The sequence below is a fragment of the Nesoenas mayeri genome (assembly GCF_963082525.1).
Source record: "Nesoenas mayeri genome assembly, chromosome: Z".
In the NCBI taxonomy this organism is placed as follows: Eukaryota; Metazoa; Chordata; class Aves; order Columbiformes; family Columbidae; genus Nesoenas; species Nesoenas mayeri.
This window is the reverse complement of record NC_137542.1, coordinates 51,348,293-51,375,491: the sequence shown is the minus strand read 5'-3', so window position 1 is coordinate 51,375,491 and position 27,199 is coordinate 51,348,293. Positions and strand designations below refer to the sequence as shown.

At 39.2% G+C, this 27,199-nt stretch overlaps 1 protein-coding gene across 2 annotated transcripts; it reads right to left on the bottom strand.

Moving 5' to 3' along the window:
• Nucleotides 1-1,401: 1,401 nt before the first annotated feature.
• On the bottom strand, nt 1,402-26,722 carry MIER3 (MIER family member 3). Of its 2 annotated transcripts, none has more exons than XM_080362481.1 (13): nt 26,585-26,722; nt 25,811-25,835; nt 23,511-23,656; nt 21,437-21,571; nt 19,864-19,984; nt 17,625-17,710; nt 17,352-17,424; nt 13,515-13,666; nt 12,979-13,060; nt 7,882-7,976; nt 5,866-5,993; nt 5,539-5,684; nt 1,402-5,456 (listed from the first exon to the last, which is right to left on the bottom strand). In XM_080362481.1, exons 1-13 carry the CDS (start codon nt 26,591-26,593, stop codon nt 4,999-5,001), a joined length of 1,656 nt encoding a protein of 551 aa, XP_080218607.1. In that variant the 5' UTR covers nt 26,594-26,722; the 3' UTR covers nt 1,402-4,998. The 2 variants fall into 2 exon arrangements, with proteins under 2 accessions (XP_080218607.1, XP_080218608.1); XM_080362482.1 differs by having other exon boundaries at nt 7,882-7,973.
• Nucleotides 26,723-27,199: the final 477 nt, after the last annotated feature.

Here is a 27,199-nt window from a genome sequence, read left to right as displayed (position 1 = left end):
TTTTATTCTCATTTTATATATGTTACTAGTAAATCACTATTATTTTGTTATTTTATTAAACTACTTTTATCTCAATCCACAGTTTCTCCCTTTTCAATGCTCATGCCTAGTCGGGAGTGGGATAGGGGGAGTGAGCAAGCAGCTGTCATAGTTTTGATTGCTCGCTGGGGTTAAATTGTGTCACACTCTGACAGGTGGAGAGCAGGAAAGGTGTACATGTGTGTAAAGGCTGCTGCTCACACCTTGCTCTCAAGCTCTCAGAAGCACCTCTCAGCAGACCCTGCTGTGAGCATGGCGTGAAAGCAGCCAGAGACGTTCCTGCTGAGCCGTCCTGTCTCAGAGGGCCAAGATTTGCTGGGAGATCTAAATTACTTTTCCCTACAGACAAATATAAGAACTAGTAAAAAGAGTTTTAGCAAATGGATTTCTGGCTTTTATGCTTCTAGTCTTTGCTGTCTTGCATTTTGTGGACAAAACAAGGACTTGGGCACCACATAGCCAAGCACCGTAAGGACTTCAGGGGCTGCTCATCTTTTTAGTGGCAGAAGCGGATGTGGCCCGAGATTAATGGAAATGTACGTAGTCAAAGTACCTACTGGGCTGGGGGGAAAGGTTTGCATTATATATACATATACTCGTTTAAGGCTCCAGCATCACAAGGCTACCAATTAGTTACATGAAAACAAGAAAGGACAAGATGGGGCTGTCATTATGATTTGTTCCAACACTGATCTTTATGCTGAACAACTAGAAAAGGTGAGGTGTGGCTTGTTACCAGAGAGTTTTGAACAGGTATTTTATTTTGCATCTTGTATCAGCCACCATTACACCTGCATCTCCCTCAGGGGAAGCAAAGTTCATTACACTACTGGGGAAATTACAGCTTTTGCTGTTCACAAAAGTTTATCAGCTTGTACTCCTAGCTTATTAAAAAATAATAATTTATTTACCTGATGCTTTCTTGTACCAGCCAATGCAAAAATAAGCATACTGGGTCTAGGAAATCACAGCACTAATTCTGGCCTTTGGCAGAATCAGTATGTAGATCTTAAAAGTGCTTTTCAGTGTCCAGGACTAGTGTTCATTCTCTTGACGGGAAGGAAACTCAAGACAAAAAGCATTTCAAATAGCTTAAGCAGAACTTTTGTATTTACACCTGGAACCTGGCTTGATGTGGATTTAAGGATTTGGACAAGTTTTCTTATGCCAGAGGAACGTGTGCCACACAGCTTACCATGTAGTTTGAATGCTGTGAACACACCCCTGTGATGAGTTACTCTGAAGCTTTGCTGTACTTAAGCCATAATATTCTAATGCTTAAGGGAAATCATTACATACTATTTTACCTGCTGGCTGCATGCTGCATTTTTCACTCTCCGCTCTGTAACATTAGGTAGAGTGGTAGCCTGCACTGTAACAGCACCTGAGTTGTTAAAATGTGTTCAGACTTAGTGCTAAACATTTTTTAAAATGAAGTAGCAAACATAGTGCAGATGCATGAGAAGCTTTACAAGTAAAGAAAGGTTTCCAGACATTTATTTCTGGAACTGTACACCAGGTATTAAAGTACAACAAATACAAAATAATGCTCAAAAAAAAAAAAATCAGTGTTTATGTACAAATATTAAACCAATGCAACAACAGCGACTTCCTCTTGAACATCTGATACTAGAACGTGTTCCGATTGTCACTAGATTTGTTGTTATGCACAGGGTACTTTGAACCGAGAATAACTGGAATCTCTGATTTATTAGGAGGACTATAGCCATCCATACTCTATTTTACAATTGATAGCATCTTCCTCCTTTCAATGAAAAATAGGAGTAAAAAAAAATAGTAACCTTGTCATTATTTTATATATTACTGTATATAGTTTCCCTGGCTGTAGACAATGTGCTTGTAATGCTGGGCAAATAGTGTCCCCGTTGGTCAGTTTATTCATTAGTTACATTCAAAGTTGAAATATTCACTAGAGACTTTGGTTAAATTAAGTACTATCACTATGTCCTACTTGATCTGAAGTTTTCCGATATTTTTGACCCTTAGTTTTAAAAATTACGAACAGGAAACAATTGCACGATTCATTGACCTAATTGTACACAATTTAGTATTCTTCAAACAGTATCGTACAACTTTCAAGTAACTCCAGCAGTTTGACCATGACAAGAGGAAAACTAAACATTTAGAAACCTAGCATGAGAAAATGACATACGACTAACCAAAGCAAAAGTATTGCTATTATCACAGCACCAGTTACACTTCTAAATGAATCAGCTATCCTCTCCGGATTCCCTGTACATAAAAAGGATACATTTACCAACACTGCAGTTGCCCATTATGGATTTTTTGGTTTGTTCGTATGACGAAAGAATGTGGCAAAGGACAAAGAATTTATCACGGTTTGTTATAAGAATTGTGCTTCACCATCTAAGAACCAAGGCAATGTAATTTCTTCATAAGGTTATGATTCAGTTATCTTCATGCTGACTTTCAAAACGCAATTCTTTTAATAAACAGTAACAAGTTCTCCATTTAAATGTTTAAACTGAGAGAAAAATAAGTAAGTCCAGCTTTTAAAAGAAAAATTCAATAAATAGCTATTTTACATGGGTAAAGTCATAGTGGTACAAATTTATGAATGTCACATCAAGCATGCACAAAAATGTTACTATACACAGAAGTAGTCAGAAAATATTGAAATAGATATCTAAAAAGATATGAAGAATTTACATATTTACAAAATCTTGCAAATTATTGCCTCATTTTAACAAGGAATTAAAAGTAAACGATACCAGCTAGCTAGCCAACAGGGTAAATAAGATCAGCATTTAAAAATCTATTAGACTAGCCGGAATTAATTTTTCTCTCATATCATTTTCTGGATTTTGGTCAAAAGTCTTTATTAAATAACTAAAGTGTCCATTCAACTTGCTGACAACCCAAACCTTAGACAAGTCTCTGTCTACATTAAGAGCCCAGCAATGCATAGATAAACTGAATATATTACTGCATCAGCTAATGAAATGGGCATGTTCATTTAAGTGCAACTGGTATAAGCATTCAGTCTTCTTTGCATGATTTTTATACAGACCAGCCACTCACTGTAAACCCATAGATAAACTTGAATGTATAACAATGGAGGATTATGGCCAGTATTTTACAAAATTACATAAAATGTGTTGATTCATAAACAGAAGAAAAAAGGTACAAAGTTCAGCACAAAACACAGCAACAAGAAACTGACAACTTGGCTAAAAATGTCAGAGTACAACACAGGGCCAAGGCCACCCGTTACTTACTGTGTACTTACTACAACTGTGTATTTCAGATGTGTGAGTTAAGAACTGATTACAAAATTTTCTCTGCTTTTGTCCACTGTGCTAAAGTAATTCATTTTTAATATGGAAAATGTGCTATTGCGTAAACACTTCAAAGCAATTTTGTTACAACGCTGTAAAGAAAACTCCATATGCTGCACCCAAAACTCCGGATGTCAATGCAGTTCACAGTATGCATAATAAATACCCTTTTCCCTTTCAAATATTAAAGCCACTACTTTCTAATTACTCAGCATAGCCTTGAAGCAACTATTACAAATATCAACAATGCAAACTTTATCACTTGAATAATGAAAACAAATTAGTGGCAATTAAGTTTGTAATACAAACAGTGCAAAGAAAAAGTATGGAGGGAAAGGGATAATGAAGTAAAGTTCAGATTCTCATTCAAAAACCCTGCAAGTTGCATGCTACAGCAACATATTATAAGCCAACACTGTATTTGGTTTGACTCTCCCGCAGGAATTAGAACAAACGCTTGCAACACAAACTTCCTGGATGGTTAAATTGCACTTTATGTTCAAAATAAAAAAAAAAAAAAGACTGAAGTTAAATAGTTGCATTTATGGGGAACATTTTTACTCATCTTTTCTTATTTAATCAAGGTAGTGAAGTGCCATTTTTGAGCCAATGACCTCCTAAAACAAATAAATGAAATCCATGCTAAAGAAAAACTTTCAAGTACATACTTCAAGGTTCTATTATTCCTATATAAACTAGATAGTCCCTCAAAACTGTAATACTTTTGAACTGCAGTGCTCCAAGCAGTTTAAGATATCTTCTAAACATAGACTGTTTAGTGGCAAATCCTAAGCTCTGCAGACTGCAACTTTATGCATCAGCTGCCTTAGGAAAGTTAACGTACACAATTACTCTTCAAAGTTGTGGACAAAACCCATCCAAATACAATCTAGCATAAAACGCATCTGTTTAAGCCAGTAAGTAAGTTTAAAGTACACAGACACCTATGGCAGCATAATTACTTCTGTGTAAGGTAGCCATGGCCTAGAATTTTGCAACAGCATCGAAGTGTAGGTCTTCACACTTTACTCATGCTAAGATCCTTGTGCTAGCTTCCACCAAGGTGAACTTGCTGTTTTTGTAAACTGAAGTGCTCTAGTTTAGTATCACATGAGAGAAGGTTCCATTTAAAAAAAAAAAAAAAAAAAAAATCCTTGTATGTTTGTGCAGTTTAAATTAAAGAAACCCGTCCCTGCCTTTATAAGAAAAAAAAAAATGCTACATTGAGCAGGGATCAGGATTGGTACCTGTAAACATCGTTATTCCACTGCATCCGTTACGGCAAAAGTAACTTAGACTAAAAAAGCCACCCCAATCCGTTCAGAACTTCTGTGCTGGTTTTGGAACGGTGGCCTCTGTCTACAGGCTTTACAAAAAAAAAAAATTGAAGCAGAGCTTAAAGCTGCACCACAGAGTTCTCTTAGTTCCAAACTCTGCCGAACATCGTATCACATCTCCACATTTATGGACTGAAAAAAGAAATTACTCTTGATAAATCAAGATATAGTTCTATACATACAAAGACATCACTGATGTCATAAAGTTCAAACTTCCAGTGAAAGACTAAGCAAACCTGATAGCTCCCATCAAGTTTACTACTACTGCATAAAGTACCCACTGTTTGTTTAGTTTCCCATAGTCATTCTGAGTGAAGGGCAGCATGTTGGTGAAGTGTGTGGGTGTTGATAAAACCATTCGTCTCATTTGCAGATAGACTGCTGAAGTCAGCCACTGAAACAGCCATTTTGGCACTGGTAATATGGTGTGTGTGGTTCTCGAAGTCCACACCAAGGTTATTTACAGAGACATCACTCATGAAAGACTCTGGGACAGCAATTCCCATTTTCAATCTCTTTGCAGGTCTCTCTGTCTCCTCACTGCACATGTTCATTGGGTTTAGCTCTGAATGATAAAAGCCAGTCTCAAATAAATTAAAACAATCACTTTCACCATTGCTAGGCAAGTTAAGCAATTCTTCTGTTCCAACAGGCACGTGATTAACTGGTGCTCGGGGTAAGCTGTCCATAGGAGGAAAAGTGTCATCCAGGCAGTTCACATCTGAAGTGTGGCAGACTGTAGCTACGCTGTTTGTCAATGCTGGAAAACAGATGAACACAAATGCAAATGAAATAGTTGTTTGTGTAGTTACAACAAAAGGACTTTCTTCCCTTTGATTTACCTGTCAACTCATTGGCAGTGATAGAGTTCAGAATGCTTAGCTGTTGATCAGGAATGGTTTCTGTTCGACTATTAGATGTTAAGGCTGAAGAATGCACTGCTCCACCAAGGGCTTCTGCTTCATCTACCAAACGATCCATATAGTCCCTAAAAGAATATTGCATACATATTGTATTATTTAACTGGAAAACAAGGCCTAAGAATGATGACGGATTGATTTTCAGTTGCCATAGCCACCGCAGTATTACACTGCAATGACAGGAGAGAAATAAAGATTCTACAGATATGATTTGCAACAGAAAACATATTGCAAGAACGTTTTACTTACGTAACTCCTGGATGGTGGTTATATCTCTTCTTTCCAAATCTCGTTTGCTGAGCAAAGTAATCGTAACGTTCTGACTTTTTCCACATGTAATAGAAAGCCACACACTCAGCAACTGTTCTGGTTCTTACCTACAACAAAGCAAGAAGAACTGAAAAGTTCAATGCAAAGACTTGTATTTTGTCATCTCCCCAGTTCCTATATTCCTGCAATATTGTTAGTTTTATTCTACTATGTGGAAAAAAACAATTAGATTAAGAGACTTCGAAGGGATCCACAGTTTCAGAAAAGTATTACATTTGTTCTATTGTCTGCATTATTGGCTTTTTAGAAACTAGATAGAAACTGTATCTACATCTGAGGTATTTCAGTTCATAACGTATATGACAATTTTTTAAACTACAAGACAGACTCTTTCTCAAGATGGAAAAAGCTGAGCAAATCAAGGAACTAAGAGAAGTGAAACAGAAAAGACTTTGGGTACTTAGTAATTTTTGGAAAGTCCAGAACTGTGGAGGCTTTGACAACAGATATTCAAAACGGTAAATGCTTAAACAACAAAGTAAAATTATAGTCTGATTAAGAATGTATAAAGGACTCCAATGACTCATTTTGATCTATACTTAACTGTTTGTATCTTTCCTCAAAATGGAAGTTACTATGTGAAGTCATATTGCTGGAGAAAAAGTCATTACTTCTATCAATATTCTTATAAACTATATCAATTTTTAGATGCAGAAACACTTCAGATCATCACGAGCCCACAGTTCCAGTTGAAGTTTTACAACTAGAATATACAACTCTATCCAGATATAATCTGGCAGTAAACAATACTTGTGCTTAATCAAACTTACAGAAAGATCAGACTCAAATGCAAAATGCCTTGGGTATAGCAGTACACCTTCCAAGTCCAGACACAAACATACCACGCAGGGGAGGAAATGAACAATGTCCATATGCTGGTATATAAAGACCCAGTTAACAATGCTTTGAAGTACAGTGACAAGAAAACATCTCTTGTCAAATTTCTCCATGCACTAAATCTCGTTTATCTGATACTTTCCATATACAAGAGACACCAGATTATGCTTGGTCCCAGAACTCTGCCTAAACTTTCCAGCATTTTACCTACTTGGAAAAAAAACAAAACAGTGGATTTCTTAGACAAATTCTGGTCCATAGTGACAAATTCATCAATTCATGTGCTTTGTTGCATGTTGGAAAGAATGTTTTTAGATTTTTTTTTTGCATCTCTAATGAATTACTATTTATTGGTAAGGTCAATTTAAAATATTTATCACAGGAGAAGTTAAACCAGGTACTGAGTAGGACTAGCTGCAGCAACCACAGCCCTATAAAGCTTACTAGAAACACAACCTAAAAACAAGTCTCCTGATGAAAAAACCCTCACGGTGGAATCAAAGCATGAAGGAGATACACAGAACACCTGGAAACATCCATACTGTCAACTGTACCAAATTATACATATTTTTGATTAAAAAAAAAAAAAAAATCCAATCCCTATTCCTCAGGCACAGACAAGTCAATCAGAAGCAATCCAAATCAATATTAGAATTCTTCCGTTGGCAAGAAACCAGAGTACTGATGGATGACTATGCTTTCTGAAAACACGAAAAGCTAAGGCTCTTTCTGTAAAATTACACCTTCCTGGTCACAAAAATTACTCAAGAAAAGATGCATTTTCCCCTCCCATAGCCACAGTATGGAAATATTATACTTCTAGGAGAGGCCCTCATTTAAACTAAATTATAGTACAAATGCATAAATGGAAGTAATGTCAACGTAAGTTGATTTCAGAGATAATATATTGACTCATCTTGCAATACCTACCTTTTCCAATGACATTTGAGCAAAAATTAGCACAAAAATGCCAAAATGGTTTTAATATATTGGTTCTTATTTCACTCTTCGGCATGGCTTCTGACAAATGTATTGCTTTTACGGATTTGCAGCATTGTATCACCTACCAATTCTTCCATTTAACCACAAAATACTAACCTTGTTTTTCTGTATGAGATGAAAGTCTTTTCCATAAATCAGAAGTGCATGTTCAAAGCTTCTGCATTCTTCTTCTGTCCATGCTGTCATCTCTTCTAGACAATTACAAAAATAGCACAACAAACAACTTATTTTCACTCACAAAACTTTTACAGAGAATAAAACATTTCTGTTGCTAATGCATGAATACCCAAATACATTTGGAAAAAAACCCAACAGTTGAGTTATTTAAATCCATGTTCCTTCCTCTACTGTACAGATATCCTAGCTGAAATCTAACATTCTTGTTTATAAAGACTCATAAAAGTTTGATTTCCGATTTTTTTTTACCCTGGAGGGCAAAGGACGTTCAAAAGAGTTATTACGTCTCAGTAAATTTCTAACAAAAAACCCCAAGGTTTGATCACATCACCGAGATATGAGTGAGATCATTTTTCTGAATATTTCTTTTCGCATAGGATTCAAAGAACAGTGTCTGCTGGAAAAAAAGAGTGAAGGAATAACTTGTTGTGATGGATGGTTCCACTCTGAGTGAGCAGTACTTTGATTCAGCCATCACCAACAAGATGGCCTGACTGAAGTCAGCGCTGCTTGTGCAAACCATGAGAACTGTACTAGGCTGTGTCATCTCAGGAGCCAAGGAGTCTAGGCCATGTCCTACCAGGAGCTAACAGTATTAGCCTGAGCTGGGACCAGACAAAATAAAACTGCTACAGCTGCACAACCACACATACACCAAAGCAGGGGTTGTTTATGAGTCAGTCACTTTACGCTAGAGATATCTGCAGCCCCCCTGTATGACAGCAGGCTGCAGAGAAGTGCTCTCCCCTTGAGCAAAGGAGGGACATCTCGAGGTCACTCTTCAGGGCTGAAACATTCCTTACTTCAGGACTACATTTTAGGACTGTATAAATGTATAAATGTAACTACTCCTACATTTATATAGTCCTAAAATTACGTTCAGCCCTTTGAAGGCAACTGCAAGGCAGATGTGGCCCCCAGTGAAAATGAGTTTGACATCCCTGCCTTACTTGGCACCTGATATCTGTAAACAAAGTAAGTGACATTTTACATTAAGCCTAAAGGTATATTGTATGCTAGCAACATGTATATCAAACTAAGCTTAATTACTAGAAGTGTAGTGTCCTGGTTTTGTTAAAAATAAGTTTATCTTTCAGTGAATTTTGCCTGTCAGCTACAGCCTTCATATTAACTGCATTTTCCTGGAGAACCAGACACATGTTTTGGTAAACCTAGCAATGGAATGCAAAGTTATTGATAAGCATGGATGGACATCTTGCGAGAGGGGTGAAGAGAAACAAGTGACCAAGAAACTGACCAACTGTGTATAACATTCCATTCATGTGAATACTTCATATAAAATGGGAGATCATGAGGATCTCGTTCCCTTTTTCCTTTTCCCTTTTCCCTATGGCCGACATTAGGAGAGGACCTTGCTAGTCGTCCCTGCGAACTGAGGCCTAGGGAGAGACTGAATCAGCTCCGGTTGGCTGCAGAGTCCAATCCAGGACTTTGGGTGCCGGTTCTGCAGTTGCTGAGACTTTCAAGATTGGTTTTGTATATTTTGTATTATTTTCTCTATTCTTATTAGTAGCATTAGTAAAACATTGCTAATTTTTCCAACTCTCGTCTCTCTGTTCTTCTTTCCCTCCCGATCGCCTGTCCTGAGTGGAAGGGGGGAGAGGGAGGGGCAAAAGGGGGAACTGGGAGGGGGAGAGGAGGTTAACAATACATCTGCCAGGGTTTTATTGTCACCCCACAATCTTAACCCTCGACATGTAGTTAGTAGAGTGTTTGGCCACCACCTAATTGTCAATTAATTATTGTTAAATCATTGTTAAATCACTGCTTAATTACCATTTATCATTCAATCATTGATTAGCATTTGATCATTCTTTAATCATTAATAAAACCTTTCAGTTAACCCCATAATGATGGCTTTTCTAAACAATTCACCTGCGACAAAAATCGGTGTAGTCAGCAGAATGAGGGATTCAATCACTGTCTACTTATGGAGGCATGAAGATAAACCCCACACTAAAATTTTTGTGTAATTAACTACATAAAAAGCAGAATGATTGGAATAAGATAAAAAAAAAGGTTGAATCTTGTAACAAAGAAACTGAGAGATGATAAAGAAAAGGCATATGATTTATATTATATATGATATACAAGATGTTGAAGAGGTATTTAGGAGCTGCATATCAGTACAGGGAATGCAAAGAAGAAGAAATGAGAATGTTAGGAGAACAAACAAAAGTGAAAAGAAATGCTGCTACCTCTCTGAATAGATCAGTTGCTGAAACAACTTGGGGAAGAAAAAGGAAAACACAGAAAGGTAGAGGATAAACTAGAACTCATAATTCAGGCTGCCATCCCCCTCTATCCTGTAAAAATTTGTAAGCTAATCCTTTCCCTGGAAGATTGGAATGGAGACGTTTGGGAGGACCCCGATCAAGAACTTAGCAATGACAGTCAATTAGATGAATCAGTATTTAAGGTAGCCCTTCTTGTTAAAACTGAGCTATGTGCCAGACCTCAAGGGGACAACCAGGAAAATACAATAAGGATCACTCAACGGGGACCCCTTCAGCTGACCAATCTGCAAGAAAAATAAGTGCAGAAGCCTAGCGAGAGTGAGACTGAGTATCTGTGGCATTTCTCCTGAAGTGGAAGAGATTGTATTTTGTTAGATCAAGGTGAAGTGGGTGGCTTTTGGGGACCATGAGTGTTCCTGAATGAGGGACCAGCCTCTAACACTGAACCACACCACAAGAGAATACTGGGCAAGCAGCACAGACCCTCAGGATAGAGGGCAGCCCACTGCTCTACCAGTGAGATCGTTAAGTTTTTACAGCTATTACAAAAGCAGCCTGCCTTCAGGCTACGAACAACAGGGGTGCACAGGATAATTACTCTACCTCTGCCCCTGTAGACCCCCAAAGGGCATACAACCACTCATAAGGAGAGCCCAGTTATTCAAAAGTTGTGCCTCATTGTGAAAAGGGATCAAATAAGACAAAACATAGAACATAGGTCTTGGGAGGGTCAGGATCACAAATCTTGCCTCTAACTCATCCGGGCCTCAGCAGACTTGATGCATGGCATTATAAATCATAGTGGAGAAACGGGTGGCATGAACTTAAACAGCAGAGCAAGCCTGAGCTGACATAGTAGATGGGTCTGGCAAGTAAGACAGACTCCCCAAAACTCCTGACACTTTCCCTGATCTCATAAACCCCACAGTGAGGCAGTGGACCCCTGGAAAAGGGGAATAAACTAACTGTAGAGGAACACCTTAGCACTAGGCATGCCTTGGGTAGCTATTCAGTGCCAGCCAACTGGGACTATACCTAGTCTGATCCAGACTTTTGAAAAACAAAGGATATTAGGGAATCTGAAACAAACCAAACAACTATCTGCTCCTAAAGATCCCACAAATCACTTTTTCAGGCTTCTTAAGGATGAACTGCAGATCTTTTGTTTGTCTCTTCAAGATAAAACCTGCAGTTTCTTAAATCAAATTTCAGTTTTACAAGCAACAACAAAATTCACTGAAGAAGAGCATGACTTTTAAAACTCAAAAAATAGCTCAAACTATTTGAATAAGTAATTTTTTCCCCTCAAGTATTGTTGTTTTCCATCTTGATGATGGATTTGAGTCTATATATAATTAAGAAGTGATATTTCAGGCACGTTACATTCATAATGGTGATACAAAAAGTTTCTGTTCAGCTGACATTCAAAGCCAATGAGGGAAAAAAACAAATCAAACCAAATATCACATTTCAAAACACTTCCGGAAGCAGATACTGAAACCAAGACCTTTCTGCTCACAGATGAAACTGAAAATCATTTCCACCGCAAGGCCATTTTCTTTCCTTCTCACCCCATTAATTTTGCACACCTTACTACAGAATTCTCAAGCTTTAAAGAGAAGAAAAGATCCCCATGTAAATTCTCACTGATAAAACATCTTGGGAGTGGTGGATTTTTAATTCTCATCTTGAGAATAGCAGTCAGCTTCAGCGGGTAGAGTAAATCACAGCATAATGGTTACTCTAACAAACAGGCACTGACACTGTTGTCATCCTTTACCATTTTTAATGAGGTTATAATAAGTCCCATCTGACTTGGGACAGAGAGGGGGAGTCCGAGTGCTAGTCCTTAAGACAGAGTTTTGGGCTCTGAACCACAACTGCAGAGAGATATTTTTCAATCCCCAAACAAGAATCTAAATCCTAGAAAGGTGTGGTATTCAGGATATAACCCTGCATCTGAATGACTGCTCTGACATTCTTTATTGTCTCCTTCAGCTCTACTTCAGATACTTAGCTTACACAGCATCTCACTTGTAAACACTCAAGTTCCCTCTGGATCCAGTTCTGAGCATGGAATATCTGCCAGAATATCAATTTATACCAGAGCTCATACTCCACTTCTGCTTTATGCAACATACATGTTAAACTACAGGACAAAGAACTGTCTTTGCTAAATTATAAACTCTGATTTTCATTTAAGGGAGTAGTAAAGTTATGGACAAACAAGATGGAAGCTCGTTTTCCCCTGTATACTTGAGCAAAGCTCTCCATGCTCTAACAAAGATCCAGAGAACTACATGGTAGTTCCAGTTAGTGTTGGCATAGCAGGTCAGTACAGCAAGGAAGAGAGTGGGGCTTATTTACATAGCCAGCTATGTTTTCCCAATTCTGGTATAAACGTAATCAGATTATAATCAATCATGATCTCAAAAACATACTGTAATGTGGGTAAAAACCACCTTACAGGAGAAAAACTACTGCTCCCCTCAGCCCTCTCCTCAGTTTGTGCCATTCTTAAAACAGCAAAGGAGGAAAGCAGGGAAGGTGAAAAGCTGATCCTGCAACCTTTATGCAAGTCACAATCTTCTCTCGTAGGAATTTCCAGCTGGTCAGCAGTCAGATAATACCTAATCTTTACTAAAGGTATCATGGAAAGGGATGTGCTCATCAATCTGATTCTTACTCAAGGTTTTTCTACACAATTTTTTTTTCTGGTCAAACATATATTTCTGAAAAAACAGGTATTCTCCCTTACCCTGGGATGCCTTTCCATTCGAGCAGTATTTCTCAATGGCTTCTTTAACATTATGGCTACTTTTAAGAAGTTCATACAGCGCCTATAAAATACAAGAAGTCTTTAGAGACAGTCAGAGTTTTCAAACATTCAACATAGACCTCTAAAACTAGCCTTTCAGAGAGCATATCTAATGTAAAAAACAGGACCTATTTTATACATGGTGAAAATTTTAAAGTAATAACCAAAAGAAAACCATCCAAAAGTTGAGGTAAGGTTTAATTAAGAAAATATAAAACATTGTATGCAATTAGTAAAAAAGCTGGATTTGTCAACAGCATGGCAATCAGAAATATCACAGATCACAACACTGCCAACATTCCAATTGCTGTAATTTTAAGCATATGCTTAAAATTACAAGTAAGATCCTGACCCCATTAACATCTAATTTAAAAAAATACATTTAGTTTGCTGCCTTTATAATACATGGCAGAGAAAGATAATACATATTAATTACAAAGCAATGTGTCACAAATGGAACATGATATAAAACATACTTGTTCATTGTCCCGTGTATGTAGTCCTTCAGGAATTCTGCCAATTGTTTTTTCATTTCCTGTTCTTAAGGAGGTTTCAAAAAGGTATTCTTTAACTTTACTTTCTGAGATCACATCAGGTTTCCAAAGTAAATGGTCTTCATTTTCATAGGCTGTTAAAAGAGAAATCTGTTAACACCAGGTGTGATATGTTCAAGGCTGTAACATAAAAAGCTATTTCAGAAGGACAAAGAACAGGAATACAAAAGCAATCATAGAATGTCCTGAGTTGGAAGGGACCCACAAAGATCACTGAGTCCAACTCCTGCCCCTGCATACGACAACCTGAAAATTCACATCATGTGTCTGACGGCATTGTCCAGTTTCTTCTTGAACACTGTCAGGCATGGGGCTGTGACACCTCCCTGGGGAGCCTGTTTCAGTGCTTCACCACCCTATGGGGGAAGAACATTTTCCTAATGTCCAACCTAAACCTCACTGGCACATCTTCCTGCCGTTCCCTCGGGCCCTGTCATTGGTCACCAGAGAGATCAGCAGCTGCCCCTCCTCCTCCCCTTGTGAGGAAGCTGTAACTGTGATGAGGTTTCCTCTCAGTCTCCTTCAGGCTGAATACACCAATTGACTTTAGCTGCTCCCCATAAGGCTTCCTCTCCAAATCCCTCACCAACTTCATAGCCCTCTTCTGGACACTCTGCAGTAGCTTTTAATCTTTTTTATCCTGTGGCACCCAGCACTGCACACAGTGCTCCAGGTGAGGCTGCACCAGTGCGGAGCAGAGCGGGACAATCACCTCCTTCTCCTGGCTGGCAATGTTGTGCTTGATGCACCCAGGACACGGGTGGCCTCTTGGCTGCCAGGACACACTGCTGGCTCATGTTCAACTTGCCATCAACCAGAACCCCCAGATCCTTCTCTGTGGAGCTGCTTTCCAGCCTCTCGTCCCCCAGTCTGTATGTACAGTCCAGGGTTGCCGTGTCCCAGGTGCAAAATCTGGCACTTGCTCTTGTTAAACTTCATGCAGTTGGTGATTGCCCAGTTCTGCAATTTGTCCAGATCCCTCTGCAGGGCCTCTCTGTCCTTGAGAGTGCTGACAGCTCCCCCCAGTTTTGTGTTATCAGTGAACTTACTTACTATTCCCTCGAGTTCTGTGTCCAAGTCATTTATGAAGACATTAGAGAGTACTAGCCTAAGATGGATCCCTGTGGAACCCTGCTAGTGACAGGTCGTCAGCCCAACATAATCAAATCAAGCACCATCATGCTACTTTTAAACTGCAGCTCACTCTTACCCCAAAAGCCTCAGTTAAGAAACAGAATTTGCAATGTGGTATGGTGAAGAGATTCAGTTTCTGTATGCGTAAGAGCCTTTACAGAGGAGCAGCTCTCATTGACAGCTAGATGAATCTAGTCAAATTATGCATCATGTGTATTCATCATCTTCACAGAAACAAACTAGCAAGACCATTCAGTTTTATTCAGCTGTTTTCAACAAGTAAACTACAGCTTAAAGGAGTATAGGGTATTTCTTTAATATTCCAAATATTACATGCCAAAAAGAAAAGGTAACTAATTAGTCATCTTCAACTAAAATTTGCCAAAAATTACTTAACAGAACAGAAATCTCAGTCTCAATGTGGTAATTTGTTTTTCTATTCACTAACTACTGAATGCTGTCAAGAACTTGTAAGTTGCATACTTCACAAGCAATGAGGATGTCCTCTTTCACAGTACACTGAAATAAGGTATGCACCTCTTAAGCAGATTACTTGGAAGATCACATATTGGAAATATGCAAGAGCTGACCTGAACCTTTGTCAGTCTGTGCACGTTTCAATTCTAGATTAAACTATAAACCCTTTATTCTGATAAAAAAAATTATTAACATTGTACATAATGTTTCATATGCTCTTGGCAATACAAAACTAGATGTCATTCAATTGAAACACACAAGTATAATGGCTGTTACAGCAGAAGAGATGAAGATCCTAAAATCTCTCATAAAACTTCAGGAAACCATATTAAGCTAAGCTGAGGAATCAATTTACATCTCCTCTGAAAGTTCTGTTCTGACTTAAGAACGCAGAAAGCTTCCAAACAGACATGTTACGAGTGTAAGGTTTACAGAAGAGCAGAACTGCCTTCTAGCACAGTTCTGGTAGCTGGGACTACACCACAGAAATTTAAGCCCTGTTTGCCATCGCAGGCTCTTCCAGAAGTACAAGAGGTTAATGGTTTTAAACTGGAATAGTGGAGATTCAAGCTAGACATGTGGAAGAAATTTTTTACTATGAGTGTGGTAAAATAGTGACACAGGTTGACCAGAGAAGTGGTAGATGCCCCATCCCTGGCGACATTCAAGGCCACGCTGGATGGGGCTCTGAGCAACCTGATCTAGTTGTAGGTGTCCCTGCCCATTGCAGGGGCATTGGACTAGATGAGCTTTTAAGGTCCCTTCCAACCCAACCTATCCTATGATTCTACTGAAGTGGCTTTTACGGAATCCTCCACCCCTACCAGCCAGGTCCAACCTCTCTGAGCACTGTTGATGCTCAGCTTCAACCTCGTTTAGTGACCAAGACAAACTATCGCTTCTTGCTGGAGTCTGACTGATAACCTCAAGAGTAGCTCTTCTGGTTCTCCCATCTGAGATCTTCCTTTTTGCTCTTGGCCTTGCCATCCAACAAGACTCTCACTGGTTCTCTCTAGCACCAGATGATTAAAGAGAAAGCTGTCATTCTCTGGTTATTGGCCCTTCTCTATCTAGTTCTTCACTGAGGAGAAGTCACAATGTGTCAGCAGTGAAAGGATGATCCAGATAAATCCAGTTCTTACTACCCCACTTCTTACAAGCCAGAAGCATCATGCTTGAGTTTTAGAAAACAGGAGACTTCCACAGCTCTCTCAAGGAACACAAGAGATGTTTCCTTCCTAATGCTCCCAGCTCCATCCATACCAAACATTTATTCTTCTCTACTGCAAAAGATCATTCTTCAAAAAATGGTGAAGACCTGATTTACTCCACTAGAGTAATATTCCCATGGAACAATAGTTTGAACACAAGTAACTTGCAGTATATTGAAAATTTACAGAAAAAACAGAACACTCTTCATTTATTAACATGTCTTCCAAACTCTTCCTTAATTTCACAGCTGTTCCACCTATGAGCAAACTTATTTCATTATTTGCTTTCTCACTTCCACATCTCTATGTGCTATACTTTTCCCATAGTGAAGGTTTCTAAAGATACCAAATAAAACTCTACTAAATAAGCTCTTTTTTCTACTCTAGCACAGTTGCTGGTTTTAACCTGAATTTACACTGGAATACCATCATACTTTAAATATTTTTACAAGACAATATATCAGGACTTACATCTTCTACTGACACTATGGAGATTTAAAATAGTTTATTGCTTTGTCTTCCTTATCAATTCTGTAACCTGCACTGTTGTGCTTGGCAAAAAACAAGCAAAGAAAAATATGGTTTTGAAAATCTTCAGTATAAACTAAGTTACATGCTCATAGATCAGTTATGATACTCTGATAAAAATATTTCCTTCTTGAATCATAGTTTGTTGCTTCCTGATATCACTAGATACTTCAGAATTAACACTGTAACCCATCCTCTGATGTTTTTTTGCGAATGTTCTCTCAAAGTTGAAGAATCACATTTCTGAGATATAATTATGTGGTTGTGTTACTTTAGTTTTCTAGTATGCTTTTTTTAAGGTCTCTGAGACTTCAACTAAGACATCGCATTTACCTTATAAATTTAGATAACATTTTTCCATCACCTTCTATAACATCAAATAAAAACTGTAACAGTCAGAAGAACTTACCCTTCTCATCATCACTGTATCTGCCAAGATAAGGTGGAATTTCAGCCTGGTACTGTGAACCAACCATTATTTCCTGAAGATGTTAAGAAAAATTAGAAAAGATATTAATTATCTTAATATTTTGTGCATGGTAGCATTAAAAATGCCATTTACCTGGCATGGGGCAGAAAATTCCAGAATGAAGGTACTATTTATGTACTGTAAATCTTCATGCATTTTTCTTAACAGTGAAGTTTTTTTAAGCTTTTTTTTTTTTTAAGGTATAATTATTACCTTTCTCAAATCTTCAGATGAATTACCATTGTCTGCCTCTACATCTTCACCATCTGATTCCTTATCTCCATCACACGTAGTGTTTGCTTCAGACACAAAGAAGTTTGGGTTTAGATAGGAAGCATTTTCAATTCAAATACAGAACTACAAAATACCCTTTAGTTTTAAAAAAACCCACCTGCTTTTATTCTGGGAGACACTCAGCATGAACCTGCTGATCTACATTTCTATCAAACTAGCATAAAATCAGAAGGCACTTGTATACTACAGAACTGAAATATTTATCATGACTGCAACTGAGAGAATCTACTATATTTCTAACAGTCAAAAGGAAATGAGATCATTTTTCTTCATCAGTTTTCTCCAGTAATGGTTTATACCTTACAGAAAAGGCATAAGAGAAACAGAAAACTTCCGGAGCTATGACTTAGCCTCAGATTAATCACAAAGAAAGTAAACTTGAAGGCATGTCTTTATTACCTACTAGAACTTCCATCAGAAGTTTTAATAGGCATTCAAAACGTTCCTCAAAACAAGGCTGCCTCAGCACGAAGATACAGAAGAGATATACAAAATGGAATCAGCAAAAGACACTTATTCCTCTTCACCCCCAACCCCGCCTTAGAAAGAAATACAGCGGAGCACATTAAGTAGTTCTAATACAGCACTCCACAGAAGAATTCATATTTTAGAATCTGGAGTGCCATGGTACTGGGTTCTGAAGTAATTCTATTTTTATAGCTGTATAATCCCTGGCATAATGCAATCTACAGTTCTGATACGATTAAAGCTATTTTGTACTCTCAAACTTCAGAAATAACATGGTCATAAATAGGGTTGCAATTTCAGCTTAATCACAACTAAACAGAATTGTCAACATCAGAGACAATATCCAAGACTGTATGGACTGCAGCTCCCCTTCTGTAATCATTACTACAACTACCAGTCTGTTTTTATTATTAGAAGTAGTAAGCAAGAAGTTAACATGAACACATGAAGTAACAATATGCCTAGATAATAATTATTTTTTCCAAATTAATGCAAATTTAATAAAACAGCCTAATTTATGTATAAGACATGTTTGTCTAAAACTTAAGTGTTATCTTAGTAGCTGAGAAATGGACAGAGACTAGAAAAAGGATGAAACTGCCAAGAGCACAGAGAACTGACACCTCCCTCCCCGAAATGGTGGACATTCAATTTTAAAATGTCCAGCCAAAAGTTCTAACAGAGAAAGTAACATTCTGATAGAGAACCATGACAGCTGGAAACAAAGATGACAGTTTCTTAATCCTCAGTAAGATGAAAGGCTAAAAATCTTTTCTATAAAGCTACCACACTTTCAGTGTTATATTCATTAACAGTTCATAAGCAATGGTTAAGTGCCAACAAGTCTGGGGTTTGCTTAAAAGAAAAAAGGACATTATAATTTTTAAGGTTTTTGTAACTCTCCTTCAATAAAATATCTTCTATTGATTACACAATCAGCACCATGCAAAGGGCTACAATTGCTGATGACTGAGGCAGCACATCTCTTGTATCAACCACCTTCTCTAGAGGCAATAGCTTAAGATACTTACCAAATTAAAACTGTGACAAGAATCCTCCACATTGCTCTAACTCTAGAACATCAGTGAACAAATGAGCTGCAACAGGCAATGAGGAATATCTTGTCCAGGTTGGACACCTGAATCACTGGTTCTTAGATCCTTCCCATAACAGCTCCATGGGAGCATCCAGTCATGGGTTTATAAGCCCCATCCCACATAAAAGCACCTTAGCTCACCCCACGAAGTCCCATATCTGTAAAGGGAAATAATCAAGGAAACCATGTCTCAGCTGATATTTACAAGCTGCATGAAGGAATCACTGGCTTAAAAGCGGCAGCTAAAATTTGGGTAGAGAAACACTAATTTAAAAGAATGGGTTACATATTCCTGTAATTCACTAACATATTGAAAGTCATGATGGGTGTTCCCAAATACCATATTAATTATGAAGTTATTGTATTTGTAGAGAAATTAATTTTACTTATGCTTTGAGCACAGTACCAAATGTAAGTCTTTCAGGTGATCAGTAATACAAACCAAAGACAACATTCAAGTATAACATCCTGCAAAGTGCTGTTTCTCAATTCCCAGTAAAGCCAACGCTACTCTGCAATTTTGACATTTTAAGCTAGGAAGCTACATATGATGCTAAGACTTTTTTAGTACTATTATAAAATTAGGTTTCCTACATCGTAATGGCCGAGGAAAGAAGTCAGTAGCCTCATGTGAAGTAACCGATGGTGTCAAGTCATCAGCAGAGGACTGTGTTTCTTCATCATCACCCGACAAGAGGTCTTTAGCAATTTCTTCCTGTATAATTAAAATAAAAAAATAAAACCTCAGACTGAATATTAAGTATAAACTGGTGAGCATTTATATTCAGCAAACTGTAAGTCTCATTAATTAAAATGAATTATTTTACCATAAGTAAATTTAGCAGACCATAATCCCTTAATTCAAAAGCTAGTTCACTCTTCCTAAATCTTAAGAACAACTATAACCATTCATTTCAGAGTTCAACACAGAGGTTCATTTCCCCTTTGTCTTCTACTAAAATAAATGCACAAGAAGTAACTTCTGCAAACACCAATCTCAGATGTTTCTCCAACTGCTTGCAATGAAAAATGCCAATGGAAAGTGCCTTCCATCTTTAGGATTCTGTAATTCTTTGCATCACATTATACCAAAGCTTTAAAAGCCTTAAACTCTGGGGAAAAAAAAAAAAAACAAAAACACCAAAAAACAAAACAAACAAAACAGCCAGGCACTTCTGTAGACTTTTGCTGACAGGACAGTCACAGATAATAGATAACCTGCTATTATCCGAAAGCACAAAAAATCACAGTGCTGAATGTTAAAAAAAAAAATAATTCAAAAAAGGTGGTAAGATATAAAAAGCACACTTCCTCCACTAGCAGACATGTTTGAACCCCTCTGTATAGATGTTTGGAAGGGAAAGAATTGTATTAGACAACAAGCTGACTACATTTTTGTAGCCTCAACACAATCGTGAATCCTAATGAGAATCAGATGTGCAGAGCCATCATTATACCCTACTTTCTGTGGAGCTCACCATTACATCATACTTACAGAAAGTTAAAAAAAACCCACATATACTTACTACCTATACACTTAATAATCCAAACTACTAGCTGTATATGTTTTACAGTCAAAAATCAGATTACAATCTCAGAATTCAAAGTTAGCTTGCAAATCACAAAAACGGAAGTTTCAGGCTTTTACGTCAGCTATGTGACACATACAGTCACTGCACATAAAACAATCTCTCATTCCCCAAAGAAATTGAGAACTTTCAAATAATATGCACTTGAAAACAAGACTCCGAAGTATTCAGGAGTGCATTTTCAAGTTATCCACATATGCGCTTTGATACTTGACGTGCACTGGAAGGCAGAATTATTATTCCTGGACATTGCATACATTATAAAAAGAAAATCCCACTTCTACTAAAAATACCCCACCTATTTAAAATTCTTTGGATGTGTTTTAGAAGTACTGTTAACTTATTGATTTCTCATTTGTAGTAATAGAGTGTCATTAAAGTTGCTATGCATTTTTAAGTGTGATAATTATAATTAGATCCTCAATATCCTTGAAAAAGAATGAATTCAGAGTAATACAGTATATTGCAATTAACAAAGATAAATATTTTGTAACACCAAGGGACAGCGAAATATGATTTAAAGTCATGTGGATTTCTGCTTTTAAACCATAACACAGGGGAAAACAGTTTTGACTTACTTTATCTAGAGTCATATCTGGAAGTTCATCCGCGAGTTCACTTGGGGAGCTATCCGCACTGGAACCTGCCATAACTGGAATTGTGGGTTCATAGCCATAGAATGCCAGTAAATCCTCCAATGGCATGTTTCCTTCCTAATACAAGAGGATTCACAAACATTTCAACACATTGCCAAATACTTGTACACAGTTCACCCCTAAAAGTGTAAGACATGTTCTAAAAAGAAAAAAAACAAAAGTAAAAAACAAACAAAGAAAAACTTGATTGAAATCAGGAATCCTGGTTAAGGACTTGAAATATTCTCAGGCACAGGACTGAAATAATTCATAACCATGCTTCCTGCCATATAGTGAAGTCCCATCAAGCTACTGAAGAAAACTGTTCACTGGATGAAACTAAAGAGTAATCACTAGAAATTCGCTCCTTACCTGACTCCTACTGTAAAGCACTAATTGCCTATATTTTTTCAAGACAGAAGATAGCCTAGAAAAACCAACAACCAGCCTACAAGAGGGAAATGCAGAAAATCTTGAAGACCTTAGTCCTACATAATTACAGCTTCATGAGTGCAAAAACCCACAAAAGTAAAACAATATAGAAGCTTTTAGGCCCTGCTTTCCATCTCTTGCACAACATATAACGACCTTTGAGAAGGTAATAGAAAGTTACTGATACAGAAGACAAAAAAAGATAAAGGCTTCATTTATAACTTGGTTTTTTTCCTAACAGCTTTTAATCAAGTGATTTTAGTAAACACCATAATACTTGCATGCTAATAGAATTAATAAAACAGTGGAGATTTTTTTAGTTACCCGATTCAACTCATCAAAATATTAACAATATTTTCCAAAATGTATACCTTTAAAAGTTATATTGATATATTTTAAAAATTACTTGTTGGACTCATAACACTGATTAAATTACTTGTTTTTGTTAGTCAGCTAAGGTCTTAGTCCTGCAAAGACTTTTTGCAACAGGTAAACGTAAACTCATGTCCAAGTTTTGCCAGGATTGAGACCTAATGTAATGAAGTGTTTAAGAAGAGCGGCTCTCAGTTTTTCTTCCTTCTATTGTAGAAGCAATAGTACCATTTTATAGAGTAACAACTCAATTTTAAACATGAGACTTGGCAAGCTGCTTCACTATTACAATTGCAAGTTTATAATCAGCAAAAATGTAATTGTGAAGGTAGCAGGACAAAAAAACCCAAAACAGTCACAAATATAAACACTGTCAAATCCACATTCAGAAAATTTGTTATTACATGGACTACAAAAACATAACCTCATATTTGATGCTAGAAATTACACTTTCCTGGAACTCTGTTGACCAAAATCTGCAGTTATACTGAATGGTGGGTCACAGAACAGTAATGCAAGCAGCATTAATTTGCAGGTGTTCAGCATTCAGCAGGTGTTAAAAGCAGGTGGGTGATGCACTTCCACAGATGAATAAGAGGTGTAATTACGAAAAACATGTAATTAAAGAGTATAAAATGGAACAGAAATAGAAAAAGCCAAGGAGCATGCTGGTCATTTCGTCCATCTGCCAAATGCCAAACTGATGAAACTAAGACATAGACCTACCATTTACGTAGCAAATGAACATGATCCATCATGACTAAAGCAAGACTTTGTTTGCACATTGGAAAAGCAAAACCGAAACGAAAAACAGCATGAAGTGACAGCTAGCTGTCACTTAACAGTATGCTAAATGTACACTTTAAACTTGTACCAAATTTATAAAGCTTAGAAGTGGTAGGTGACATTAGATGATACGACTCCAAAACCTGCTTCAGCAATTTCTCTACCAAAGCAAAAGGACAACTAAATAAAAAAGAAGATGAACTAACATAACACTAATATCTTTGAGAAGCTAAGCGCAGCCTTTTTGTGAGGATGAACTGTTATATCATAACCAAACCTGACCTTCTTTTCTCTTTTAGACAAGTTGCAAAGGGATGTTGCAGGAAACTGCATTATACAATACAAACTGAAGAACAGGTTGAGTGTTCTTTTCACTAGAAAAGTTACAACGCATACACACACTTACAACAGAGTGAGACTATCTTACCTTTTCTAAATCTTCAATTTCAGAACTGAAATTTTTGCTTTCTTCCATCATTTCCTCTTCTTCAAGAGTTCGCTCATCATCATAATCATGTACCAGCATTTCAGCAGATGGGTCAAAGTCATGATCCTCAGAAGATAAAGAGCCGACTATCAAAAAAACCTAATTTGAGTATTTTTTCCTATACCAACATATGAAATTACATGACACAAAAAAATACAGTTGTATGTATTCTTTTACATAAAGTGTTAGGAATCTTAATGGAGTAACTGGAATGAATTCCTAACTACTTGACAAATTCAGTTGTTTTAGCTGGCCTTCCCTTTTTGTGTTCATAAACAATAGATGCAGTTTTCTTTCTTCCAGTATAAAATACTTGGGAGAAGTACCTAGACTACTGAAACAAACTTTCAGAAAATACATAAATTAATATTTTACTGAATAAAAGATTGTTCAAAACATCCTTGAAATCATCATTAAGGTACAAGGCACACACATCACAAAATTCCTGATGCTACAAGACCCTGATTTATAGACTCTGATTCTATGCATGTATTTTAGATGGTAATTAATGTAGTTTTTATCTTGTAAACAGTTAAACTAGGTTATGAATCAGCTTCTTACTAACCGCAAAAAAACAGTAAGATTAGCTTCAGATTAGTTTAACCTTACAGACGGACCTTCTCTTAAAACTAATTTAATTCTTAGCAACTGATTAGAAAGAAAGAATAAACACAGCAGTTTCAAGAAATATTGAGGAAAATATAATAGAAATGACAAAATGCTTCTAAGGGATCACATTAATTAACATGCCATTGGGACAGCTCTGTGGTCCAAGAGACACTTTTACATTACAAGATATGCCATGCAAAAAGTACTGTTGTTAAGTACATTTTCGTCAATTGTTAAAAATTGTTATAATTAGAGGCAACAAGATTTAAAGATGCAAATATTCTGCACTGCAACGTCAGTGTTCCACAATGAAAATCACTTAAGTACAAGGTTGTTTCGTTCTTTAACATTCACTTTCTTATAGCTTTCCAGGATGGAGGAAAGAAATTGAGTAGGGCATTTCTCTTTCACTTCTGGTTTCCTCTTCTAGTTCTTAGATACTACTGCTTTGTCACAACCCTTGGCTTAAAACCAGCAAAGAAAATGGGTTTTAAGATTTCCATGTAAGAACTTATTTAGAAGTTTTGAAGGAAATAGCTACACATTTGCAGTATCCCTCTTTGCAGTGCTTCCAGCCTTGAAAAATACAGTTGTATATACCACTTCTGAGTTGTAAAGCATCTAATTATTTTTTCAGCAATTATGCTAAGTGTTCATTCCTTATATAATTAAACTTTGTTTAGCTCACTTAAGACAATACTATGAAAGTTCATTATATCATACTGTGAAGAAACATTCAGGCCAAGAATGTTTTTTATTCACATGATATTCGTATCATGGTCTCATAGAACAGCTGATAACTACTCCAATTAGAATGACATTACATGTGGAATTTTCCTACAGTTGGCCATCATATCCTGACCCAGTTTTAAAGAACCGTCAACTGCCTTAATATATATTTATATAAGTGTGTGCTCAAGATTATTGTGTCTAATTGCTGTTCTAACTCACGTTTGAGTAAATCAAGTGGAAGTTCCATTCCAATCACAGACTTTAGATTAAAAAGTCCCACTTCTCTAGTAGCTCGGAATGCTCAATATCCCATTTAAAATATTTAAAACCATATTTAAAAATACAAGCTCACTAAATTTCATAAATAGCTAAAAAAGATCAAAGAGGCAAAGCAGAAAGCAGTTAAGCTGAAGCAAATATATTCCCCAAATAATTATCTGAAAGTAGCCCTGCCGATGTTAACTATGTTCGCTTGTGTAAAGTATTCCAAAAAACCTTAATAGCAGTTAAAGCCTTAAAAATTACTTATCACTATGATTTTAAACATTTTCTGTTATTACCAAGAAGTCAAAAATTTACACAAGCCTGCAGTTATCAGCAAAAAGAGAAGCAGGCTCTCTCCAGACTACATGGTTTTAATGAGAGGCTGACTTAAAAGTGCTACAAAACTTTGTTTTCATTTTGGGTTCCAAGCAACCAATTACTAACTGCAATCGGAGTTAAGGGAAGGACTCCACAGTGCACATCTCCTTCTCTTAAAAATCTGGCAGGCGGTGAATTTCGTGCATATGAAGCGTTAAGAAAGCTACGAGGGGATAAATTTGGGAAGGAGCAGGAAGGAGAAAGCGGCGTGCAGGTGGCAGGCGGGGTGCCGGAGCAGGAGGTGGTCGAGGACGAACCTGGGCTCGAACTCCCAAAGGAAGCCTGCGGGGAAAAGACAGAGCGAGGTGAGGGCAGGTCCCTCCAGCCCGGCAGCACGCAGGGGCTCTTCGTTTCATGCTTCTAGCCCCTCCGCCCTCAGAGCTGCCCCCTTCGCCCACCGCCGGCCTCGGCTCCCGCGTCCCGCCCTGCTGGCCCTTCCAGCCCGTTCACACTCTCCCATCCCTCCTTCCTTCGCTCGCCCCCCGCCTGACACTCCCCTTCTCCTCCGTCGGTAGAAGCCCCCCAAGAGCCGCGGCCGGCGCTCCCGCTCCGTCCGGCCCCGGCCGGGCGGGACATGACAGAGGCAAGCAGCGGCGGAGGTAGCCGGACCGGCCGCCGCCTCTTCCCCGCTCCAAGCCCGGAGCTCGCTCCTCCTCCCTCCCGCCGGGCGTTACTCCATCGCCCGCTTAGCGGCGGCGTCGCCGCCGGCCCGTCCCGCTCTCCCCGGGCCCCGGCGCGGCGACCGCGCCCCCCTCTGCGCCCGGCCGGGGCCTGTCGGCCGCCCGCGGGCTGCGAACCCGTCACCCGCGCTGCGCGGCGCCCGCCGTGCGGCCTAGTCGCGCAGGCTCCCGCTGCCCCGGCGCCGGCGGCTCCGCCGGCCGCCCCGCCGCCCCACCGGCCCCTCCGCGCCACCGGGCCGCCCTGGAGGCCCCTTACGGGGATGTCGAGGCGGGCGAGGGGAGCCTGCCGGTGGCGGGGCCCCGCGGGGAGCCGGCTGAACCCCGGCGCCCCAGCCCGCTTTCCCCGCTCACCTCCGCCATATTGGGACGACCGGGCTGAGGAACAGCGCTGCGCCGAGTGCCCGGATGGGGCCGCTAAGCCAATGGCAGCCGCCGAGCCCCAGCCGGAGCCGGCCGGGGAGGGAGCGGAGGGGCCAGCGGGACCGGGCTGGGGCGGAGGAGGCGGCGCCGCCGGGGCAGGGAGGCAGCGCCGGGACCCCACCTCCAGCGGCTCCGCCGCCTCCTGCCCCGGCTGGCGGGGGCGCTCTGCCCGCCTAGGCCCGCCGCGTCCGGGCCTTGCCCCGCCCGGAGAGGGCGCTCGGCGCCCGCCGCTGAGCCCCGGCCGCCGCCCTCCACCCGCCCCTCCCGGGGACGCAGAGGCTGGTCGCCCCGCGGCGAGGCGAGGGAAGCGGACGGGGTCCTCGCCGTGCTGCCTCGGGGGTCCTGAGGCCGGCTGGAGCTCCGGCGGTTCGGCCGCCTCCCACCCAGGTCAGCGTGTCTCTGGCGGCCGCGGCGTGGGGCCCTGTCCTGGGGCCGGGGGTGCCCCAGACGGTGTCTCACCTGCAGAATCCAGGAGGCTCGTGGCTGTATCTCGCAGGAGATGGCTTCTTTGGATGCATCCTAAGTTGTGGTTGCAGACAGTGCAGA

Coding starts and splice junctions, on each gene's coding strand:
- MIER3 (XM_080362481.1), bottom strand. Junction 13,061..13,514: donor ATACACGGGACAATGAACAA/GTATGTTTTATA, acceptor TGTATTTTATAG/GCGCTGTATGAACTTCTTAA. Junction 5,685..5,865: donor AACCACCATCCAGGAGTTAC/GTAAGTAAAACG, acceptor ATATTCTTTTAG/GGACTATATGGATCGTTTGG.